This window comes from Caloenas nicobarica, chromosome 1 (assembly GCF_036013445.1).
Source record: "Caloenas nicobarica isolate bCalNic1 chromosome 1, bCalNic1.hap1, whole genome shotgun sequence".
In the NCBI taxonomy this organism is placed as follows: domain Eukaryota; kingdom Metazoa; phylum Chordata; class Aves; order Columbiformes; family Columbidae; genus Caloenas; species Caloenas nicobarica.
Window position 1 is genome coordinate 214744603 of NC_088245.1, and position 21987 is coordinate 214766589.

General features: G+C 50.2%; 1 protein-coding gene across 1 annotated transcript in view; it reads right to left on the minus strand.

The window, feature by feature from the left end:
• The window catches only part of SLCO2B1 (solute carrier organic anion transporter family member 2B1), a 65297-nt gene that overhangs the window by 42795 nt on the left and 515 nt on the right, over nt 1-21987 (minus strand). Inside the window, exon 2 of the mRNA XM_065642231.1 lies at nt 7526-7629. Within this exon, the coding sequence (XP_065498303.1) occupies nt 7526-7606 (81 nt within the window). The 5' untranslated portion in view covers nt 7607-7629. The remainder of the gene's footprint in view (nt 1-7525; nt 7630-21987) is intronic.

Sequence of the window (21987 nt, forward strand, 5' to 3'; positions counted from 1 at the left end):
AGAGGTGCAGCCAAATGAGCTGTAATGCTGAGGTCTGCTCGGGGTCTCGGTACGCAAAAAGCCCCCTCCATCCCTGGAGGATCTGATATGAGGACCAGAGTCAGCACGTACAGCCATGGTCCCCAGCCTGTGCTGGGGTGAAGGTGCAGGGCAAGCTCGGTCCTGCCTTTAGGACGTGCCCAAGAAGATGGACACAACACGATGCTCATTGTAAAGAGGGTTTTGGTTTTCTCCCAGCAAGCTGCTGGTTGCAGCTCCAGTCATCCAGACCAAAACCCTACGCTGGAAGAAGGATCCTTCACTTTCTGCAACCCACAGAGCAACCAGCACCTGTGACCCTCCCAGTCTTCACTCTGGCGGTTCATAGAACCGTAGAGTAGAATCACAGAAGGGTTTGGGTTGGAGGGACCTTCCCAGCTCCCAGCTCCCCCAGTGCCCCCCTGCCATGAGCAGGGACATCTGCACCAGCTCAGGTTGCTCAGAGCCCCGTCCAGCCTGGCCTGGGATGTCTCCAGGGATGGTTCAGCCACCACCTCTCTGGCCAACCTGGGACAGGCCCTCACCACCCTCAGGGCAACAATTCCTTCTTCATGTCCGGCCTGAATCTCCCTCCTTTAGTTTAAAACCATCACCCCTTGTCCTGTTGCAACAGGCCCTGCTCAAAAGTCTGTCCGCATCTTTCTCATCGGCCCCTCTGAAGTATGGAAAGGCCACAATAAGGTCTCCCTGGAGCCACAGCCTGGAGGTCAGGACTTCCAGGGGATAAAGATGCAGAGTTGGAGTGAAGAGAGCTCCTTCGCTGAAATCTGCCATGCACTCTTACAGGCTTCTCTTTCCCATTTCTGCAAGAAAAAAATCAGTTCTGCAGGTCCTGGGGAACACAGCAAAGAGCTAAATCCTGGGTCAGTGCAAGGCAATTAGGATATTGGTGGTGGTGGGACATTCCAAGGGGATTGCAGTGGCTCAAGGAAACCAAAGGTGGAGGACAGGGGGTCTGGGTAACACCAGGAGCTGGTGGGTTGGTTAAAGACAACCCAGCCAGAACCCTCAAGTATGCTCCTTGTCCTTCCAAGGGAGCGGAGGTGGTGAAAGAGCTGAAAAGGCATCAGACCACAGTGCAAACAGCAGCATGAAACAAAGGGAAGGAGATCCCCAGGGGCTGCCTGGAACAGCTTCCTGAGATCAAGCTATCGGTAGCAGGTTTTAGTTAAACATTTCGACCTCTGTTCTTCAACGTGCGCCTTTTTACAAATGACTGCTAAACCAAACACAAGCCTTTCCAACGTCTGACATTTCTGCACTCTGTGTGTTGAAAGAGCAAAGACCAAGAGATTTGTAAAAACCTGGATACCTGGATGGTAACTGCACAATGGTTTTCAGACACAAGTCAGAACTGTAGCCAAGAGCAAGCAGGGGAACATTTAGAAAGTCAAAATCAAGATGGAAATGTTTGAGAAGGAAGAAACAAACAGGAATGTGAAGAAAATTGCCTACGTTTTCTCCAACTTCTGCAACGATTATCAGTCAAATAGCTCTGGGAAAATGTCACAGAAAAACTCGGCTTTTTTGCAGGTTCTGCCGGATTTTCTGTGTTTCCCGTTTCTCCAAGACGGTGGTTTACTTCCCTAAGGTAGCAAAGTGGGAGGTCTTGCAATCGAAGCTCTGCAAGGCCAAGTCTCCTTCTTGCACCACAGGGAGTCTTTGTGGGCAACCACTCTAACCACAGGGCATTTTTAGTCTGGCGAATATTTTAACGAGTGAGAAATAGAGAGCCGGTAATTGCTAGTGTGTGATTTCCAGATTGCCCTGTTGTAGCTGTGATGACGGCAGTGGGTGGTTGAGTCTCAGCAGTGTGTCTATCACAAGGTTCCTCTGAGACCTCCCATGATATATGGTGTAGGGTTGACCCCATGCAGACCCAGATGCCACCCTGCGCCTTTCTCAGCCGGGTCTGGGGTATAACACACACCACAGGGCAGGCAGATCCTCTTGCACGGTCTTTCTGTGCCATCTAGTTACTTTTCCCAAGGACTTCAAGTTGGGGTCCCTCCACACCTGGACTTGGGACTGATGGGATCAGCCAGCCTGGGTCTGATGACCTACCCCAGCAGTGGGAGAACACCAGAAGGTGACTTGGGTCTGCAGACACCAGCCTTTTCCCAAGACCTGGATTTTGACAGCAGAACGTACTCATGGAAAGACAGGGGCAGCCCCAGAGCTGGGTGCTCGCAGAAGCAACCCCAAGCCCAGCTGTCTGGCACTTCTTTCCCATTGTGGGCCAAACCACGCTCACATCCTTTCCCCTCTACACCAGAAGAATCAAAACAACTCAGAGAATCCAAACGAGCGCATGTGTAGGTTGAGGAGGAAGGAAGGGAGAGTTTTTTTAATGTGTTATTTTTTAATAAACATCCGTGAAGCATTATTATTATTATTATTATTATTATTATTATTATTATTATTATTATTATTATAAGAGCCTCCTCAGGTTCTGTGTTGGGATAACATCAATTATCACGCTAGACCAGGGACAGAGGGTGCTTGGTATCAATGTGCCCCTGAAAAAACAACTCCTTTGCAGAGCCAGGGTGCAAAGCAACCTTCCTCCTCTGGAGCTGTGCTGCCACCGCTTCCCACCACCCATGAGTCATGGAGAGCGCCCAGGACATCCTCCCAGTGCCCCAGAGGGAAGGGCATCATCCCTGGCAGATGTCTGGTGAGGAACCCTCAACCACAGGCAATGACGCCCCAACCCAATGCCTACACCTTCCACAACCAGCACCAGGATGAGACCATCTCTGCTCTACCACAGGTTGAATGAGGAGCTTCTCTGCAACCAAGAATTTCTGGAGGAACTTGCTGCTTTTCTGCATTTCTCTGTATTTTTAAATATATTTTTACAGGCTTTCCACTACTAAGCCTTGCATTGTGTTGGCAAGGTATCACTGTTCCCACTCCACTCGTATAAGAGAACAGAGAAATAAACCCAATTCTAAACAGCCAATAAATTTATAGAATCATAGAATAAATTGCAGAACTGGGGATTAAACATCAATATCTCCTCTCTTCATGGTCTGAAAAAAAAGTCTTACAAAGGTTCCATTGTGCTTCTAGTGTTGATTGCGCAGTTTGGCAACGAATCCTCCATGTAAGGGCTCTGAAAGCCACGCACAGTCTTGCCCCAGTTATCACAGGGAAGTCCCTATCACGCTGTTGCCATGTGTTTGGGAGACTTTTGCTGCTATTTTAGGAAAGGGTTTTGTGCCTTTGCACATGATAAAATCCCATGCAATGGGCTGTGCTTACAGAGAGGAGAAAATAGGTCTGGGGCAAATCAGCTTGTTCCAGTTTCATAGAATCACAGAATAGTTTGGGTTGGAAGGACCTCCCCAGCTCCCCCAGTGCCCCCCCTGCCATGAGCAGGGACATCTGCACCAGCTCAGGTTGCTCAGAGCCCCGTCCAGCCTGGCCTGGGATGTCTCCAGGGATGGTTCAGCCACCACCTCTCTGGCCAACCTGGGCCAGGCTCTCACCACCCTCAGGGCCAACAATTTAATTTAACCTGGTCTGATGGACCATAGGAATTCATGCCAGGGATCTCTAAAGGCTCAGGATCCATCAGCCCCAGGAGTGTTCCCCAGCTTTGAGTTATGCCTCTCAGTTGCCTTTTGACACGTGGCAGCCAGTTTTCATGACACGCTCTCTCTCTCTGAAGATATATATATATATATCTATAAAAATTGCAGTGCTGTGATTTTTGGTCCTTCAGCCACTTCAAACTCATAAACCACATTGAGCAATGGTTTTGTGTTTCTGCAAGAAACATTCAAACCCTGGACTTGAAGCTATGTTTTCTGAGGAAATCATTTAGAAACCGGAGAGGCTGACCTAACTTCTTGAAAAAAAAAAGAAAAAAAAAAAAAGAGATCTGAGGAAAACATCCGCTGTTAATTGTGGGCCTGGTGACATGCATGGTCAGGTCAGCTCTGCCTTTGGGGTAAAAGCAAGTAGTTCAGCAGTTTAATGGGAGACATAGAATTGGCAGAGAGGATTTTCTCCCCTTGGCCATGGGCTGCAGCCAGGATAACGCCTGGCAATGTCAGGAGAACAACCGGCAATGGCTTTGTTGGGGTTGGTCCCAGCCTGATGCTGCTGCACCTGGGTCGGGGCAACCCCCGGTGTCAGTCCAGGCTGGGGATGGAGGGATGGAGAGCAGCCCCCAGGAGAAGGACTTGGGGGTGCTGGGGGTGAAAGATTGGCCATGAGCCGGCAACGTGCGCTTGCAGCCCAGAAATCCACCCGTGTCCTGGGCTGCATCCCCAGCAGCGTGAGCAGCAGGTGGAGGGAGGGGATTCTGCCCCTCTGCTCCGCTCTGGGGAGACCCCCCTGCAGTGCTGGGCCAGCTCTGGGTCCTCAGCACAGGACACACATGGAGCTGCTGGAGAGGGGCCAGAGGAGCCCCAGAAATGACCCGAGGCTGGAACAGCTCTGCTGGGAGGACAGGCTGAGAGAGCTGGGGTGTTCAGCTGGAGAAGAGAAGCTCCGGGGAGACCTTAGTGCGGCCTTTCCAGACTGAAAAGGGGCCGAGAAGAAAGATGGGGACAGACTTTTGAGCAGAGCCTGTTGTGATAGAACAAGGGGTGATGGTTTTAAACTAAAGGAGGGAGATTCAGGCCGGACAGGAGGAAGAAATTGTTGGTCCTGAGGGTGGTGAGAGCCTGGCCCAGACTTCAGAAAACAACTGTCCATTGTCCTGCCCAAGTCTGGTCTGCAACAACCCCCACCCAGAATTTCTTCTCTGTCTACATTCACACAGACACCCTTGCTAAGGAAAAGAGACATCGATTCCTCTCACAGGCCCAGGATGACTTTGCACTTCAGTGTCTTTAATCTTTGGAGTTTCGAATCCCTTTAAAAAGACCCTGCAAGGAAAAATCAATGGGATTTTATTTTTAAAGATGAAGTTGCTGGCAGGTAAAAAACCAAAACAACACCAAAAACCAAACCAACCAAACAAACAAACCCACCAAACTCTTCCCCACAGAAGTGACAGATCTGAAGCCTTTAACACCAGCCATCATCTTTTGCTCTACAGCTTGGTGAGACTGTCTAACAAGTCGGGTAACTGGCTTCCGACACAACAAATGCAGCAATAAATTGATGATAATGCTATAATTACTCATAAAGCACAATTATTCAGCCAAAAGAGAATGAACCAGGTGCCACAGGACAGAAGGAGCCACCCCAGGTGCAGCACATGGTTCTGCAAAGAGCTACTCGAACTTTCAGCTGGAGAGGACCTGAGGTTGCACCGAGCCCAGCAGGACACTCACAGCATTGCATTGCCGTAAGACTTTGAAAAAGCGAGGTTTATATGGCTGGCTGTGTCTTAAGCTAAAATTACATCAAGAGACAACAGAGAGCATGATGAATGTGGTCTCCCAGCTTACCCGGCCAACACCAACTCTCCTAAGTAAATGAAACCATCGTTTCCTGCACACATTTGCAGCAACACGCTAAGAAAAGCTCATGTTAAATCAGTTGTGTGCATACCACAGGCGTAAAAAGAAAATCCCCAAACCTGTGGCTGCGTAATAACAGAAAAAGCATTTTCCACCTTGCTCTCCATCTATTCAGCCAGCAGTTTCTGATCTGCTCCCACATCGCACCACCTTAGGCTCCACCAGACCTCTGTGTCTCGAGCTCCCGCTTCACAGTAGTCTGTTCCCACAGCAAAACACTTTGTACCTGCCATCTCTGTTTGTTTAAACAAGAGCTTCTTGAAAGCCGATGCTTACAAGCCAAACGACATGCTCCATTGAACATAACAATTATCATCCAGCTAGACCTACAGCTGGCTCAGCTTTAGTTTCCTGCTTCCTTGCGATGCACAAGAAGAGCACAAAACTTCTGAAACGTCCTCTTTGTAAGAAAAAGAAGATGGAAATATGAACTTGATTCTGACGCAGCCTGAGCACTTGGTTTTTCCAACATCACAGTGTTCAACGCTGATTATTATTTCCACTTTGCAGATGCTCGTCTTATCTAAATGTTTACACATTTTTTCTTTTGTGTGTTGCCACACTTCTCCAATAGCACCTTGCAGCAGAACACCAGTTGCATAAGTGTTGTGATCATTATCGTTACATGGGACTTTTTAAAAAATGCCATTAGCACTATACAGAGAGAAAAGGATTCCCCACCACCTCCATAGCCAAGGATCATGGATCCTCCTCTGCAAGGAACAAGCTGAGGAGTCTCCTTGGCACCAACACAACCATGGGAAGGACACAAGAGGCCATGCATATCTGCTGGCAAGATCAAGATCAAGATGCTAATCCCAAACAGGCAGCACTGGCCACACCACCAGAAGATCTCAGCTTCTTCTGCATCCAGCCTCACACCTCTTCCCAGCTTTGATAAGGGAAGAAAAAAGGACCTTCACCCAGAGCTCCCCATGACTCGGTGGTTTGGGTGCTCCAGGACAGAGGAAATGTGGCTTCACATCTACGTTAAACAAGTCAAACTGGTCCTCTCCCTTCCCTGGGCACCCTCTGACCATCACACTGCTGTGCAGAAGTGACCACCAGCTCCTGCCGTTACCACCACAACCAACTTTCGGGCCTTCTCCAAAGGGTTTAGTGAAGTCCACTCATCTTGTTGCCTGCACTGGACCTGGCAGAGCTCTTGGGTGAAGAGATGGAGAAACCACCTCCCTGCATACTGGAACAGGTTGGCCAGAGAGGTGGTGGCTGAACCATCCCTGGAGACATCCCAGGCCAGGCTGGACGGGGCTCTGAGCAACCTGAGCTGGTGCAGATGTCCCTGCTCATGGCAGGGGGGGCACTGGATGAATGGGGAAGGTCCCTTCAACCCAAAATATTCAATGATTCTATTATACGACCCCAGACACCCACCAGCAAAACAAGAGGATCTGGGTGAACTTACAGGAAGGGCAGGAGGTATTGCAGGGGGGTGTGTTCTGAATCATTGCTTAGGACATAGGTTTTCAGTGAACAAATTAAAGCAAGGGCAGGATTTAAGCCAACTAGATGCCAGCCCTTGCTTCAATGGAGGCTAATACCCAAAGATTTGCAGGTTGCTGTGTGCTAAGCTCCAATAGTGAGCATCAATTCTGCCTTTCCTCCCACTCTGTTGCCCCCTTTACATACACGCAATTATCATGGATACCATAAAAAAGCATTTCCACAAGACCAAGGCTCATGGCTTCTTGAAGATCTGTGATTTGTTTCTCTTGACAATTTGCTTTGGGCTCCGGGAGTTCCACTGACAGAAGTTAAATACTGCGGAATCTGAAAGTTAAACTTGCGTTGCAACATCTCCGTCCCACCGCTCGCTTTTGGGTGGAGGTGTCTGCACATCCATCTGCTGTGGGGAGCACCCCATCCATTTCCAAACACATTTTGTAAACAGAAATCCTATCAACGCCTTCTGCAGAAAGCTAAACTCCTCTTTACCAGGCCAGTAATCCAAGGGGGGATTATAGAAAGCAGGAAGTATTTACCTTGATACTGAGAAATGGGTTCCTGCAGAGTGTTTTCTGGGACTGATCCGGGTAGCTGCTCTTTGCAGCGGTGCTTGTCATTCTGTCAGGTCTGCTTTATCCGCCTGCCAAAATAAATCATTCAGCACAATGCTAAGTTGCTCTGCCTGAATTCGCCTTGCTCAGCACAGCAAAGTCCTCTCATGCTTTGCAAACACCCACACAGCAGGCACACGGTCATCATAAGCAATTATTAATTATTCCTGGGTTTTTTTCGTTTTCTCTCAGCATTTTGCTTCTGCAAAGCAACGAAGCAGCAAAGCAAAACACTAAAGTGCTAGTCACCAGGCCACCTGAGAGGTTAAAAATTATCAATCATTTCACTTCAAAGCAACAAAGCAGTGCTGGGCCAGGACCCTCGTATTCGCAAATCCCAGACGTACCAGAGTTTAACCGGGGCCAACGCTGTTCAGCAAGCACCAGGACCAGAGGAAACGGCCTCAAGTTGCGCCAGGGGAGGTTGAGGTTGGATGTGGGGAACAATTTCTTCCCCAAAGGGCTGTGGGGCATTGGAACAGGCTGCCCAGGGCAGTGCTGGAGTCACCATCCCTGGAGGGGTTGGACAGACGGACATGAGGTTCTCAGGACATGGGGCAGTGCCAGGGCTGGGTTATGGTTGGACTCAATGATCCTGAGGGTCTCTTCCAACCAAAATGACTATATGATTCTATGATAAGAAAGGACAATATTGTTTAAACCTTATCTGGATGATTACTGTTTAACATCGTTATCAACGACCTGGGTGACGGGGCAGAGTGCACCCTCAGTCACTTGGCAGGAGACAAAAGACTGGGAGAAGTGGCTGGCGCCAACAGTGTTTGCGCTGCCATCCAGAGAGACCTCAAGGGGCTGGAGAACCTCATGAAGTTCAACCAGAAGTGCAAAGTCCTGTCCCTGGGGAGGAACAACCCCGGGCACCAGCACAGGCTGGGGACTGACCAGTTCTGCAGAGAAGGATCTGGGGTTGAACACAAACCAGCAACACTCCCTCATGGCAAGGAAAGCCAGCTAGGCTTCTTCAGGAGGATCTCCAGAGGTTCCTTCCAACCTCAGGCATTCTGTGAGCCTGTAATAATCATTTCAATACCAGTAGGAGGAAGGTGGACAATTTTTACTGTCCCAAGCTATGGGACTCTAATTGCCCTGATCAACCTCTTCATATCCTTGAATCACAGAAGTCATCTTGGCTTCTTTTTGTCTGGTGTCGACCACACACCTACACCGACCATCTCAATTAGTAAACAGATCTCTGGACCTCCCCTAATCCCACCCTGAATTCCAGCCACAAGGTGCATCCCAGGGTCTTCATAGAGTGCCTGGGGCAGGCTCTGGTCTCCACTATGCTGGTGCAAATCTCCATGAGCCTTATTCTCCTTCCCATGGCAGTGCAGCTCCACAAAACCCAGAGCAGCTCCTCTGATTTGGTTAGACACCACTGAGACCAGGATCCAGCCTCTACATTATATATTGCCCTATATCAAGCTGTCTTAGGTATGTTTGCGATGTGCATTACGTGGTGACACTGTAGTTGAAGGTCAGAAATACCCACAGCACTGAAGAGATGGGAAAAGGGGTTGAGAGGAAAAACCCAGATGGGCATCAGCTCAGTCCTTGAATGGTGCTGGAGCCACGTATGGGGGATCTGCCCAGACATGAAGATCCCACCAAGGCAAGTCCAAGCTCACCATCTGTGGGTGAGGTCACGTTTGCTGATATATAAAATAGAATCATAGAATCATAAAATAATTCTGGTTGGAAGAGACTCTCAAGATCATCAAGTCCAAGTGGTATGTATCTGGTTTTAGCTCCCCATCACACAGGGCTGATGGTCACACCAGGGCATGGCATGCAGAATTGTGCGCATGACATCAACCAGTTTTGGAGACACTGTCTGGTTATATACAACCACTGCTCTGCCTAAATGAAGGTGGGTTTTTGGGACTCCTCTACAGGGTCAGAGGCAGGAGGCACAGGCACCTCCTACCTGCAAGAGGAGGGCTCAACAAGCCCTTCTCCATCCCTCCATACACTGGCTCTCTGATGGGTTAGACCCTCCTTTCGTAGAATCATAGAATCACAGAATATTTTGGGTTGAAGGGACCTTCCCCATTCATCCAGTCCCACGCCTGCCATGAGCAGGGACATCTGCACCAGCTCAGGTTGCTCAGAGCCCCGTCCAGCCTGGCCTGGGATGTCTCCAGGGATGGTTCAGCCACCACCTCTCTGGCCAACCTGGGACAGGCTCTCACCACCCTCAGGGCAACAATTCCTTCCTCATGTCCAGCCTGAATCTCCCTCCTTTAGTTTCAAACCATCACCCCTTGTCCTATCACAACAGGCCCTGCTCAAAAGTCTGTCCCCATCTTTCTTCTCAGCCCCTTTTAAGTCCAGAAAGGCTGCACTAAGGTCTCCCCAGAGCTTCTCTTCTCCAGCTGAACAGCCCAGCTCTCTCAGCCTGTCCTCCCAGCAGAGCTGTTCCAGCCTCGGGTCATTTCTGGGGCTCCTCTGGCCCCTCTCCAGCAGCTCCATGTGTGTCCTGTGCTGAGGACCCAGAGCTGGCCCAGCACTGCAGGGGGGTCTCCCCAGAGCGGAGCAGAGGGGCAGAATCCCCTCCCTCCACCTGCTGCTCACGCTGCTGGGGATGCAGCCCAGGACACGGGTGGATTTCTGGGCTGCAAGCGCACGTTGCGGCTCATGGCCAATCTTTCACCCCCAGCACCCCCAAGTCCTTCTCCTGGGGGCTGCTCTAAATTTCTTTTTCCTGCCTCTCATTTTTACCCGCAGGGTTTCTGTACCTCCCCTGGAAGAATCCTTCCTCGCTTGCTCTCTGGCTCCCAACCACCACCTATGTTTAACCACGCAAAGAAATACAGATCAGTGGATAGCCAGCATCCCCATCCCTGCACCATTGGCCTCCTTCCCTTCGGACCTGGTGGCCCTCCTCCCTTCTCACCAGCCACATCTGTGGGGTGAATGATGTGGGGGAGGATGATGTCTTTGTTGGGTTTTTAGTCCCCAGACTTCCCGCTCAGGAAGCTGCATTGTTTGGAGGCACGTTAAACCCATTAGGCTTCAGCTTGTTGTTCAGTGCACTCTGATAGATGTTTCCATCTCAGCGGCTTCTGCAAGCTCTACGGCAAATGGGGTGAAAGGCTTTACATTATTATTCTGTGTTATTCTATTTCCCCCATGATGAGAGGCGAAGGAGCAAGTACCGTAGCCACAAACAAATTAACAAATGCACGGGCTGATGTAAATTCTACCAAGAGGAGACTGTCTTAACTGTGGTATTTATACCACCCTTAAGTGCAGCTTGCAGGAGAGGTAAATTCAAGCAGAGACCTGCACGCCGCTGAGTTACAAGCTCCACAGCATCCTCTGCAAAAAACGATTGCTGCCCTCAGCCCCATTTCAAGAGACGAGATATTGCTCCGACGAAATACAGGATGGGATCAATAAAGTAAATTCGATCGTAAATTAAAGCATCCATGAAAAGCTCCTCTGAACCTCTAGAGGGTTAAGCAGTGCAAGAGAAAAAGCACCCGCCTGTCTCCAGACCATGGCATCCAATATTTCCTGTCTCTGGGAGCAGAGCTGTGATTAATTATTTACAGCTAATGACTTTGCTGCTGGAGCCTCTTGAAAGCTCAGGAGAGGCATAGGGGGAAGAAAATCGTTCTGGGGTAGCAAGGGAGGAAACAAAAAGGAGTCTGAGCCTGGATTTCAAGGCATGGGTTTGTTCATGGAGCTGGTATCCGTTGCAGGCTTAACACCCTTCTTTCCCTGGTTGACTATATTAATGTTTTAATTTCGCTCTGACACATGATGTGAACTATGGGGTTGTTATATGCAGGGACAGGAGTTGGACTCAGTGATCCTCGTGGGTCGCTTCCAACTCAGGACATTCTATGATTCTACAATTCCATGTCTTTGCCCGCCCTCCTCAACAAAAAATGCACTTAAATAGATGTACAAACAACAAATCACGTGGTCTCCAGGAGTATTTTGGTGCCCCTGCCCATCCTTTCCACGTCCTCCTTTAAATGTGTGCATCCTTTAACCCTTCAAGGTGTCCAGGAAGATACCACGCCTGGAATTAGTCCAACCTCTTTCCTACATAGTCATCTTGGTAGAAGAGAATGGTAGAAAGCACTGGTAGAAATGTTTTCGCTAATCCCTGACCAAGCAGGGTCTAAAAGCCCCTCACCCTTTGCTGTGCACCATAATCACCCCAAATTTCCCAGACCACCATGGAAAAACTCATTTTTTCTTTCTCCAGGGTTGTTCTTTGCATTAAGGATGACCCGTATCATCTGTCAGCAGCTGGTGGCTGAGGATGCACGGCCACATCTGACTCCATCCCACCATGGACACCTTCAGTGAGGTTTCCTACTCTTATTTCAGTATTACTGCCGATGAAAGAAGGAAGGGGTGTGAATGGCTGAAAGACCCGGGGAGGAAACACATTTGGCAGAGATCTGAAATGCTGCACAGGTTGCCAGCAGTTAAAAATGAGAATAACCTATTGCATATAGATATTGTTGATCCACAATGCTTCATTAGGAATAAAACAAAACAGAAAAGTGCTTCAATCCAGCAAAAAGGACAATGACCGGACCAAATAAAAAGGCAGATAAGACGAAATAGATTAAATAAAAAAATGCATGAACATAGCAGCATGCTATTGACAGGCTGAGTTGGGAGCGTTCAGCCTGGAAAAGAAAAGGCTCCGGGGAGACCTTAGTGCTGCCTTTGCGGACTTAAAAGGGGCTGATGAGAAAGATGGGGACAGACTTTTGAGCAGGGCCTGTTGTGATAGAACAAGGGGTGATGGTTTGAAACTACAGGAGGGAGATTCAGGCCGGACGTGAAGAAGAAATTGTTGCCCTGAGGGTGGTGAGAGCCTGTCCCAGGTTGGCCAGAGAGGTGGTGGCTGAACCATCCCTGGAGACATCCCAGGCCAGGCTGGACGGGGCTCTGAGCAACCTGAGCTGGTGCAGATGTCCCTGCTCATGGCAGGGGGGGCACTGGGGGAGCTGGGGAGGTCCCTTCAACACAAACCATCCTGTGATTCTGCGGTTCCTCATCCGTGCCGGGGAGGAAAGGGTGCTGCAAAGAGCCCTGCTCACTCCTCCCTGCAACGGCTGCAGGCTGCACCCCGCTGTGCCTTCCAAGGAACTTTGTCCTAAACAATAAAGCAGGAGCTGAGATGCTGCTGCAAGAGCTTGGGCTGCCTCATGACTTCCATAGAACCCCCACAGCCCAGCACCCGTCCCAGGTCAAACCTCCTCAAAACCGCACCAGAAGGGTGTCAGACCAAGGTCACCCACCCCACACACAGAGAGGGTTTTAAGCCAAAGAGGGTTTTTTTCAGGGTGGCGGGGCGAGGGGCAGCTTCTAAGCCTCTCACAGCTGCAGCTCCATGTGTGTCCTGTGCTGAGGACCCAGAGCTGGCCCAGCACTGCAGGGGGGTCTCCCCAGAGCGGAGCAGAGGGGCAGAATCCCCTCCCTCCACCTGCTGCTCACGCTGCTGGGGATGCAGCCCAGGACACGGGTGAAGTCTGGGTGAGTAAGCTCCTTCCCAGAAAAGCATTTTGCAAAGCCTTTTTGCAAGCAGCGATACCCTGTCTGCAGCATCGTAAAGGAGGATCTAACCCTGGAATCTCCAGACCAGGCTCTTGCAGATGCTGTGGATGCAGCAACGCCAGCACCACGTACAAACACAAGTCCAAAATGACCAGCCGACCGACCTATGTTAATTAGCTAGCCGAGAGCAATTAGGTTGTGTTTGCACAGCATATTGTGACTATACAATGTGCTTAATGAGTGTTAGAGGCTGCTGTTTGTCAGCTGGGGAATGATGGACCGAGTTGAGAGAAGGGAACGGAGCTGGGGAAGGGGCTGGAGCACAAGGGTGATGGGAGCGGCTGAGGGAGCTGGGGGTTCAGCTGGAGAACAGGAGCTGAGGGGAGACCTTCTGATCTCTGACCTGCCTGAAAGGAGCTTGGAGCCAGGGGGGGTCGGGCTCTGCTCCCCAGGAACAAGCGCCAGGACCAGAGGAAACGGCCTCAAGTTGCGCCGGGGGAGGCTGAGGTTGGATGTGGGGAACAATTTCTTCCCCAAAGGGCTGTGGGGCATTGGAACAGGCTGCCCAGGGCAGTGCTGGAGTCACCATCCCTGGAGGGGCTGGACAGACGGACATGAGGTTCTCAGGACATGAGGCGGTGCCAGGGGTGGGGGAATGGTTGGACTTGATGTTCTTGAGGGTCTTTTCCAACCAAAATGATTCTGTGATTCTGATTCTACGTTTAGAGGGCTGGGGTGGTTGAAGAATGTTGCCGGGGCCACAGGCAAATCTCTGCCTGCAGGAACGAGGGCAGAGGATGCTCTGAGCTCCTTTCAGACCCGAGGACAACCTGACAACATCCCTCCTCCTTCCTGAGACCTTCCCAGCCAGCCTCAGAGACATGGTTTCTGCATGTTGGTCTACTGGTGATGGTGATGGGACAATTCCGCAAAGCTGGAGCTTAACTTCAGTCAGCTCTTCCTTGTAAGACACTAATCAGGACAACATGGCCACTGGAAGCCTGCTTGGTGAGCTGATGGCCTCTCGCTGACCAAAGGGGATGAACTTGACCCACACAGGGATGGGATGGGATGGGATGCCTAAGAAACACAACAGTGGGGCAAGGAGCAATGGCAAAGGCACATTTCTCCCTGAACACCTCCCGATTAACACGCCTTAGCAGCTGGGGTCTCCTCCTTCTGGGATGGTCTTCACCATGGATGGCAACTAAAGACAACTCAGCCAGTGTCTGCTCCGCATCTTCACATCTCAGTATCTCACAGACCAGCCCCGATGACACAATTCTGTTCTGGGAAACCCCTCTGAGCATCTTCATCCCAACACATGGCTGTTCGTCTTCCTTTCTCCTCCTCGACTGTGGGGAGTAAAGTCCCACAGCCAAGAAGACGCTGCAGCCAGACCTGAAATTTCTGCCCTGCTCTCTCGTGCAGAGCTGTACCCATCGCTCCGACACAGCTTTATTCATCCACACACATCATCAGAGGGGAGAGGCGTGATCTCAGCCCAGCGAGATATTTACGATGCCGAATGCTGCTCCGTTGGAGCTCTCAGTGGTGCATTTCACATTTTCTCCCCCGAACCACAAGAGCGTGAAATTCATTTGCCTGGGAGACACAGCCACCGAGAGGATGGTGACAGCTGGGACAGAGGGTGACAGGCAGAGGTGGCAGGATCTGTGACCGTAAGCGGTGTCACTAACCCAAAGACAAAGCCCTTTAAAGCCAGCGCTGCACCCTGACGAAGCAGAAAATTGTTTCCTTATACACCTACGAGTAAACTCTCCAGCAAAATTGCTTCTCCTGCCAAACTCAGAGGGACTCTCGATGCTCAAGAGCAGTGTTTAGGAGTCTAGGAGGTGCAGGGGTGACCAGGTGTCACCAAGGGTGACATCCCGGAGATGATGTTCTCAGTGCAGGTGCTCAGCGGAGCAGCTCATGCAGCAGGACCCCAACCAGCACCTACCAAGCACCCACAGGTTTTACTCATAGACTTCGGGGAAGGTGATGGATGGGTGGTTGTTCAGAGAGCAAAGGTGCCTAGTGCTACAGAGCCATCAGCTGATATTATTCCTTCAGCTGCAGATGAAGGATTTTCCCTCAGAGCCCCATTTTTTCCACATTTCTAACCTGGGTCACAGAATCATTTGGGACAGTAGAACCTAGTACAACACGCCCTGGGTGTTGTGGGTACAGGAAGCTGAGCTTGGATGCACCAGCAGGTCAGTCCCACAGTAACTGATGCCATCAGGCTATGATAAAATATCGCCATTAATTACAGCCTTGCTTGTACGACATGACCGCTCCCAGGAGTCAGTGACCTGCAAAGTGGCAAAGTGGGAGGCTAAAATCTGGGGAATAACCCCCATATGCACAGAATTCAAACAGATAATCTCATAAAGATTTGCAGTGCAGATTAAGATGCTCCACTTGTCCCCACGCTGTCCTTTCTTTGATCCCTGGGCAGCAGAATTACCCCAAAACCTCTCCGTTTCTCTGGAACTTGCGCAATGGTCCTGGCTATGATAACAGGGGACCAAGCTTGGTGACACCATCCTATTCCCAAGGACACAAATCTGTCATGATGACTTTATTAATAGCAGCACGGCTCCTGTTAGCTGAACAAAGAAAAACACATGCTGGGCTCAGCAGAGCTTGAGTAAATAACCGCGAATGTAACACAGCAAATTAAATCCCAGCAGGGAAGACAAAATGCCAGCAAATATCCCGTAATTTGTCTTCCTTCTGCTGAATTTCTAGATAATTTTCATCCACCGGCGGTAAAACTGGAATAGTGTCAGTGTGTGTATTTATGAGCATGCCTGTGTTAAATGGGAAGCTGACTTGGAAAATGGGGGTGCAAAGATGCTTTATAATACAAGAGAAGGAAAAAAACAGTGTATACAAATCATTCCCTGCCTGAGAAAGGACTGAGAAATAAAAGGGATGCGTAGATATGCCTAAATGCTGTTTCCATCTTGCACCAACCAGCAAAAAGAAAGTGAAAATGAGATCAGCCCAGCTCGGTGGTTCTTTGTAATGAGAAATGTGTCAGGGATGACACATCCCAGAAACCCCACAAGAAGCAAAGCACAAGGAGATCTGTTACTGAGAAGTTAAAAGACTAGAAAAAAGAGAAAATTGATGTTGAAACACATGAAACACAACCATGGGCGATGAGACAGGGGCACCAGTTGCAGGGCAGGACTGGGTGCTCTCTGGAGGTCCCTGACCCGCTCTGACTTGGGCAGGGTGAAGCCCTTCTCCCAGTTTTTTTGGTGGGGTCTCCCAGACCTCCCTGCTCAACCCAGCAGTTTCTGACAGATGCTGGAAGCAAGCGACCTTCTTGGAGGGGTCCTCACCTGCTCCATGATGCGGTGAGGGGGTCAGAGCCCACCTGGCGATACCGAAATAGAGAGGGGAGCTCTCACATCATCCCCCATGGAGACGAGGCACTGCAAAAGGCCAATGTGGAGGAGCTGGAGCTGTGGGTGCTGTCACGTAGCTGTGGGGTGCACCTGACCCTACCTCTGCACTGGGGACATCTGGACCATCTCCTGGACTATGCCTGCAGTCAACAGAGACCATCACTTCCATGGCCCACTCTATGGACAACAGAAGAATCATAGAATCATAGAATCACAAAAGGGTTTAGGTTGGAAGGGACCTTCACAGCTCCCCAGTGCCCCCCCTGCCATGAGCAAGGACATCTGCACCAGCTCAGGTTGCTCAGAGCCCCGTCCAGCCTGGCCTGGGATGTCTCCAGGGATGGTTCAGCCACCACCTCTCTGGCCAACCTGGGACAGGCTCTCACCACTCTGTCAGGATAAAAGGGAGGACGTCTCTGCACTGAAAAAAAATGGGTTGCTTTTGGGTGGTCATCACTGAGAGAGCATGAAGCTGCCCTGCAACTCTGCAGATCAAGGCCACCAGAGCCATAAGCCTGGCTTGGGGACTGTCCCTGGGTGCTGGATGACCTTCATGGTGGTGACTGCCATCATCATACATTCTTGGGAAGAAGACGGCGTCCATCGCATGGGTTGGGTTGACCTCGCCTGCAAGAGGACAAAGTGTCCCAAGAGCAAAAGTGACTCGGAACACAGAGGGAAGAGATTACAGGCAAGATGTTGCAGCTGAGGTCCCCAATCTCAGCCAGTTACATAAGCAGCAAGGCTGGGAATTGCATAATGACACGAGTAATTTGCACAGTTTCATTTTCAAAGGCTGCCCAGAGCTCTAGAGATGTCGGGGTCTGCTATCCCCAAAGAACCCCCACTCTCCATCTTTCTCCTGTTACTTCCCAAGCTCTCGCGGGATCCATCCCACTCCTTGCAAAACCAACATCTCGTTAAACCTCAGTGCAATTCCTGCCCTTGTTTCTCCCCACGTGAACTTTGGGCTTGCTTGTGCTGGCAGTTTGTGCTGCGGGTGAACTAAGTTCCGCTCAAGGGTATTCAAGACATTTGCCAGACAGGAATCTCACAGCTTTGCAAGTTTTACTCATTCTCTGTTAAGATTTTTTTTGCAATACATTGAACAAAAAAGTTCGCCTTCTGTTCTGGACCCTGCCAGATGCTGAGCAGGGGGGAAGAACAGATGTGGTGTGTACTACGGAAAAGTCATGACTTGTGTCCTCAGTGGGGATTTTCTATTTTAGCACCACCTCCTGTGTGTTTGGCAGGGAAATACTCCCCGCTCCAAGCAGCAGTAGGAGGAAAAACAACAAATTAAGTATGAAAAGCCCTTTTTTTCAGGAGGACCTGCCTTCCCATAGACATGCTGCTCGAGTCTATAGAGAAACATCTGCCGAAAGGAGACTGAAGGAAGGTGGTCGCAAACCAGAGTTTTTCTAATTTGGGGTTTTCATGCATCATAAATATCTCCCTGATAATTTTTCTCCTCTGTGCTTTACTGATGCTTGGACAGGAATGAAACTGAGGAAAATATTGGCTTTTTGCTGAGTATTTCTAAAGAGCTGTGAGATTTTGCAGCACCGTTCGCAAGGAGGAGTTGGAAGAAAGGTATAAAAGCGACAAAAAGGCAGCGGCCAGAGGGGCTCCAGCGCCTGATGGATGCAGACACACTCTGATGAGAAAAACTAACTTTTTGAAGAGGAAGCTATTGCAAAATGAAGAGCAGGAGACGCTGCAAAAGCCTCGTGTCTCACACAGGCATCCTGAGTGAAAGCCCCAATAGCTCCCTGGAGCACAGTCTTCCTGGAGAAATCCAGATGTTGCCTGCTATATATTATCTATAACTTCTGAAAAAACCTCAAAATGAGAATTTTACACCTGCACATGTAGTCTTCCCAGGACCATGGACCTGATCCCCCACGCTGATGCTGAGTATTGTGTGAGGAGCACCTACACACATTTGCTTCCTACTCATTTATTTCCATGGGATATTCAAGGGCAACTCTTTGCTCCCTCCAGACTAAGCCACAGATTAGCAATCAAAGCATCCCCAAAACATCTTGGGAAAACTAGTAAGATTTGCTTCACTGGGAGCTGGGAATGGTGCCGGCCACCCGCACGCGAGAGGGATTGCTCGGAGGGCAGGTGCAGAGAAATGCTGCTACGATGAACAGGGAACTGAGAGTAGAGATTAGGAGAAGTGAAAAAAACTTCCTTAGCCAGCAAAAGAGACACGGAGAGGAGCTGGTTGTAAACACCCGTGAGGAAATACTGAGGGTAGAAGAGAGTTGGTGACATTACGGGGCGATGCTGGGACAAGGACAAGCGCTGGAGCAAGACCCGGCCCAGCGAAGCCATCGGGGTATTTCGGGTAGAAGGGGGAATTAGTTCCCATCACAACTAAAAGTCATTCTTCCATTATTTAATATTAATGGACTGCAGAAAGTCGTCTTTACTGTGGAGGGATATTACTTCTTTTCTTTTTGCTGCCAGGTTTTCTTACACCCTTTGGAAGAAGCATCTCCTGCTCACCCCGAGAGCAGGTACGGGCTGGAACGCCCCAATGGATCAAGGAAGACCAGTGAAAAAAGGAGATCGTTCGCTGGAAGTCCCCAGACCTGCAGCTGGAGCCACATCTGGCCCCAGATGAGCTGCCTGTCTGCAGCCCAGCACCCAGCCGGTGTCAAGTCCTCTCCTGCAACCCTGGCAGAAATCTTGTCCTGGGGTTTCTCCAGCCAGCCACCCACTATCAATCTCTCCTGGAGTGTATATATACCCTTATGTCTATATTTCAGAGCCTTGCAGCATTTGAATCAAGTTTCAAGCCAGAAATTCCCCACCTCGCTCGCAGCTTTGCAGCACCTCACGCTGCTGCCTCCATTTCTTTTGAAAATTAACATTTTCAAAGCCTGCGGGGGCAGGTGCTGAGATGAGTAATGAGGCTCCCAAGACATACCTCAAGTCCACATTTATCCAGGTAACAGCTCAAAACACCAAATATTTAATCCGTGAGGTGGCTCAAGCATATGCAGAAAGTTCAGAATAAAGCTGGGATGTGCTGACGAACCAGTACCAGTATGCCCAGGGAAGCACTGGGACCAAACTGGGAGCCAGGAATAACAAAGAAAACATGTTGGGATCTATTTTTGACCAGACCAAGGTCCCCAGAGACGCCTGGGCTGCTGTGGACGAGGCAGCAAACCCAGGAGCTCAGCAAAGCTGGGTTAGGAACACTCATGTGAAACAGGATTAAACATTTCAGAGACTGGAAATCCCACCCACACCCAGCAGCACGGCTGGCAAAGGCAAGAAAACTGGAAGAGTAGGAGGGAAAAATGAAGATAAATTAGAGCGCATTGCAAAATAACTAAATATTAAATAACAGCCAGAAAGGCTGGGAGTCAGGAGGGCTCTCACCGCCAACTTGATGCCAGTGGTTCCCCCAAAAGCCCTTCAGAAGCTTTATGAGGGAACTGGATGAAGCAGGAGCACAGGTTTATACGTGTCTGTTCAAACAAGATGGGGGTAAAACTTTGTTCAGACTACACATTTTTCAACAGCTACTGCCTCTTAGCGGATGGCAGAGCAGATGGATGCCACGATGGATGGGGAGGCAACGCTCCTTTCTAACACATTTCACCTTTCTGGCATCTTCTGCCTGAGCACAAGACACCGTAGACCAACACAGCGAGTGAGAGAAAAAAAAATGCAGTCATGAAATTTCTGCACGCAACTGATAAAAGGCCCTTTGGAGGGAATCGATACGGCTTGGAGCACTGGTGAGGAATCTGATACTGATGGGAGGTTGGATAAAGGAAGCTACGTTGCCTGCTGGAGCCGTACCAGCAACCGTGGGTGAGCTGCACTGCCTCGAACAGATGCTATGTAAGGTTATAATACACAGCTAGTAGAGTCAAATATAGACTGGAATATTGATAAGCTCCTGAAGCAGCTCAACTCTGGCCTTTTTTTATGGCTGGGTATCCCTGGTGCTGCTCATAACCAGCCCTGACTATCTCTTCTTTTGCTCTATTTGCCCTCGTTCTTTGATTTACTACAACGTCCTTGACTGGCATTTTCCTTTTTGTCGTGGACCTGGAGCACTAAGAACAGCAGTGAAGAGCTGGGAGCCTTCTCCGGTTGGACACAAAGCAGCAGGACCTGATAGCGTCATGGTCTAGAGATCCCACCTGTTTCCCAATGCATTGCAGGAGTTCCAGCTGGAGAAAGTCCATGGCATGGCTGTCAACCCATGGACACGGTGAAAAGGTGCCTCAGACACGTATCCAGGTGATACAGGAGTGAGGGAGGGATCATGAGATCATAGAATCATAGAATCATTTGGGTTGGAAAAGCCCCTCAAGATCATCGAGTCCAAACGTTCCCCCACCCCTGGCACCGTCCCATGTCCCTGAGAACCTCATGTCCGTCTGTCCAACCCCTCCAGGGATGGTGACTCCAGCACTGCCCTGGGCAGCCTGTTCCAATGCCCCACAGCCCTTTGGGCAAGAAATTGTTCCCCACATCCAACCTCAACCTCCCCTGGCGCAACTTGAGGCCGTTTCCTCTGCTCCTGGCGCTTGTTCCTGGGGAGCAGAGCCCGACCCCCCTGGCTCCAAGCTCCTTTCAGGCAGGTCAGAGATCAGAAGGTCTCCCCTCAGCTCCTGTTCTCCAGCTGAACCCCCAGCTCCCTCAGCTGCTCCCAGCACACTTGTTCTCCTTCTGACTCAGCAATTGCCTGAAAACACCAGAAATATAAGAGTTCCAGGTTGCATCCACACACCCACATTGCAGAGAGCCTTGGGCATAACACCCTCTTTTTCCAGCATTTAATCTCACCTCTTAAGTGTTAAAACTCAGGGTTTTCAGGGAGGACAGGTTGGTACCACAGCTGACTCCCACCTCCAAGGCTTTAAGCATCGGCCGCTTTAAGGGAAACACCAGGTCCACCCATCATGACCCAGGAGAAACCGAGAAACCTGCTTCACCTGAGGTCCAGCTAAGGAAAACCCATCAGAACACAGGCAGGAGCAGGTGGAGGTGGCAGCTCAGCCCCGGGCTTGTTCCCAGGCTAAGCCCCAGCAGAAAATGCACATAACAAATAAAAGGATGCAACCCATCACCCTGGTCACTGGGCTGTTGGCATCTTCACAGAGCTGCACAAAGACTTTTCCCTACCCAGCATTAACCCTTTACCACTCCCTGCCACCAATTTTCTCTGAGCCGGGAGGTCCCATCAGCTTTTTCTGACCAGCACAGTGATCCTGCTTTGAATAGGTTCTTCTCCCAAGCCACGCACTGCTGGAAAACCTTGGGTTTGGCCAAGGTCCCTGTGTGACACCAACCCTGTGCCAGCCCAGGGATGGGTCAGGTCCACACCTGCCTGGCATCCACCCCAAAAGCCCGTCAAGACCTGAGGTGAGAAGA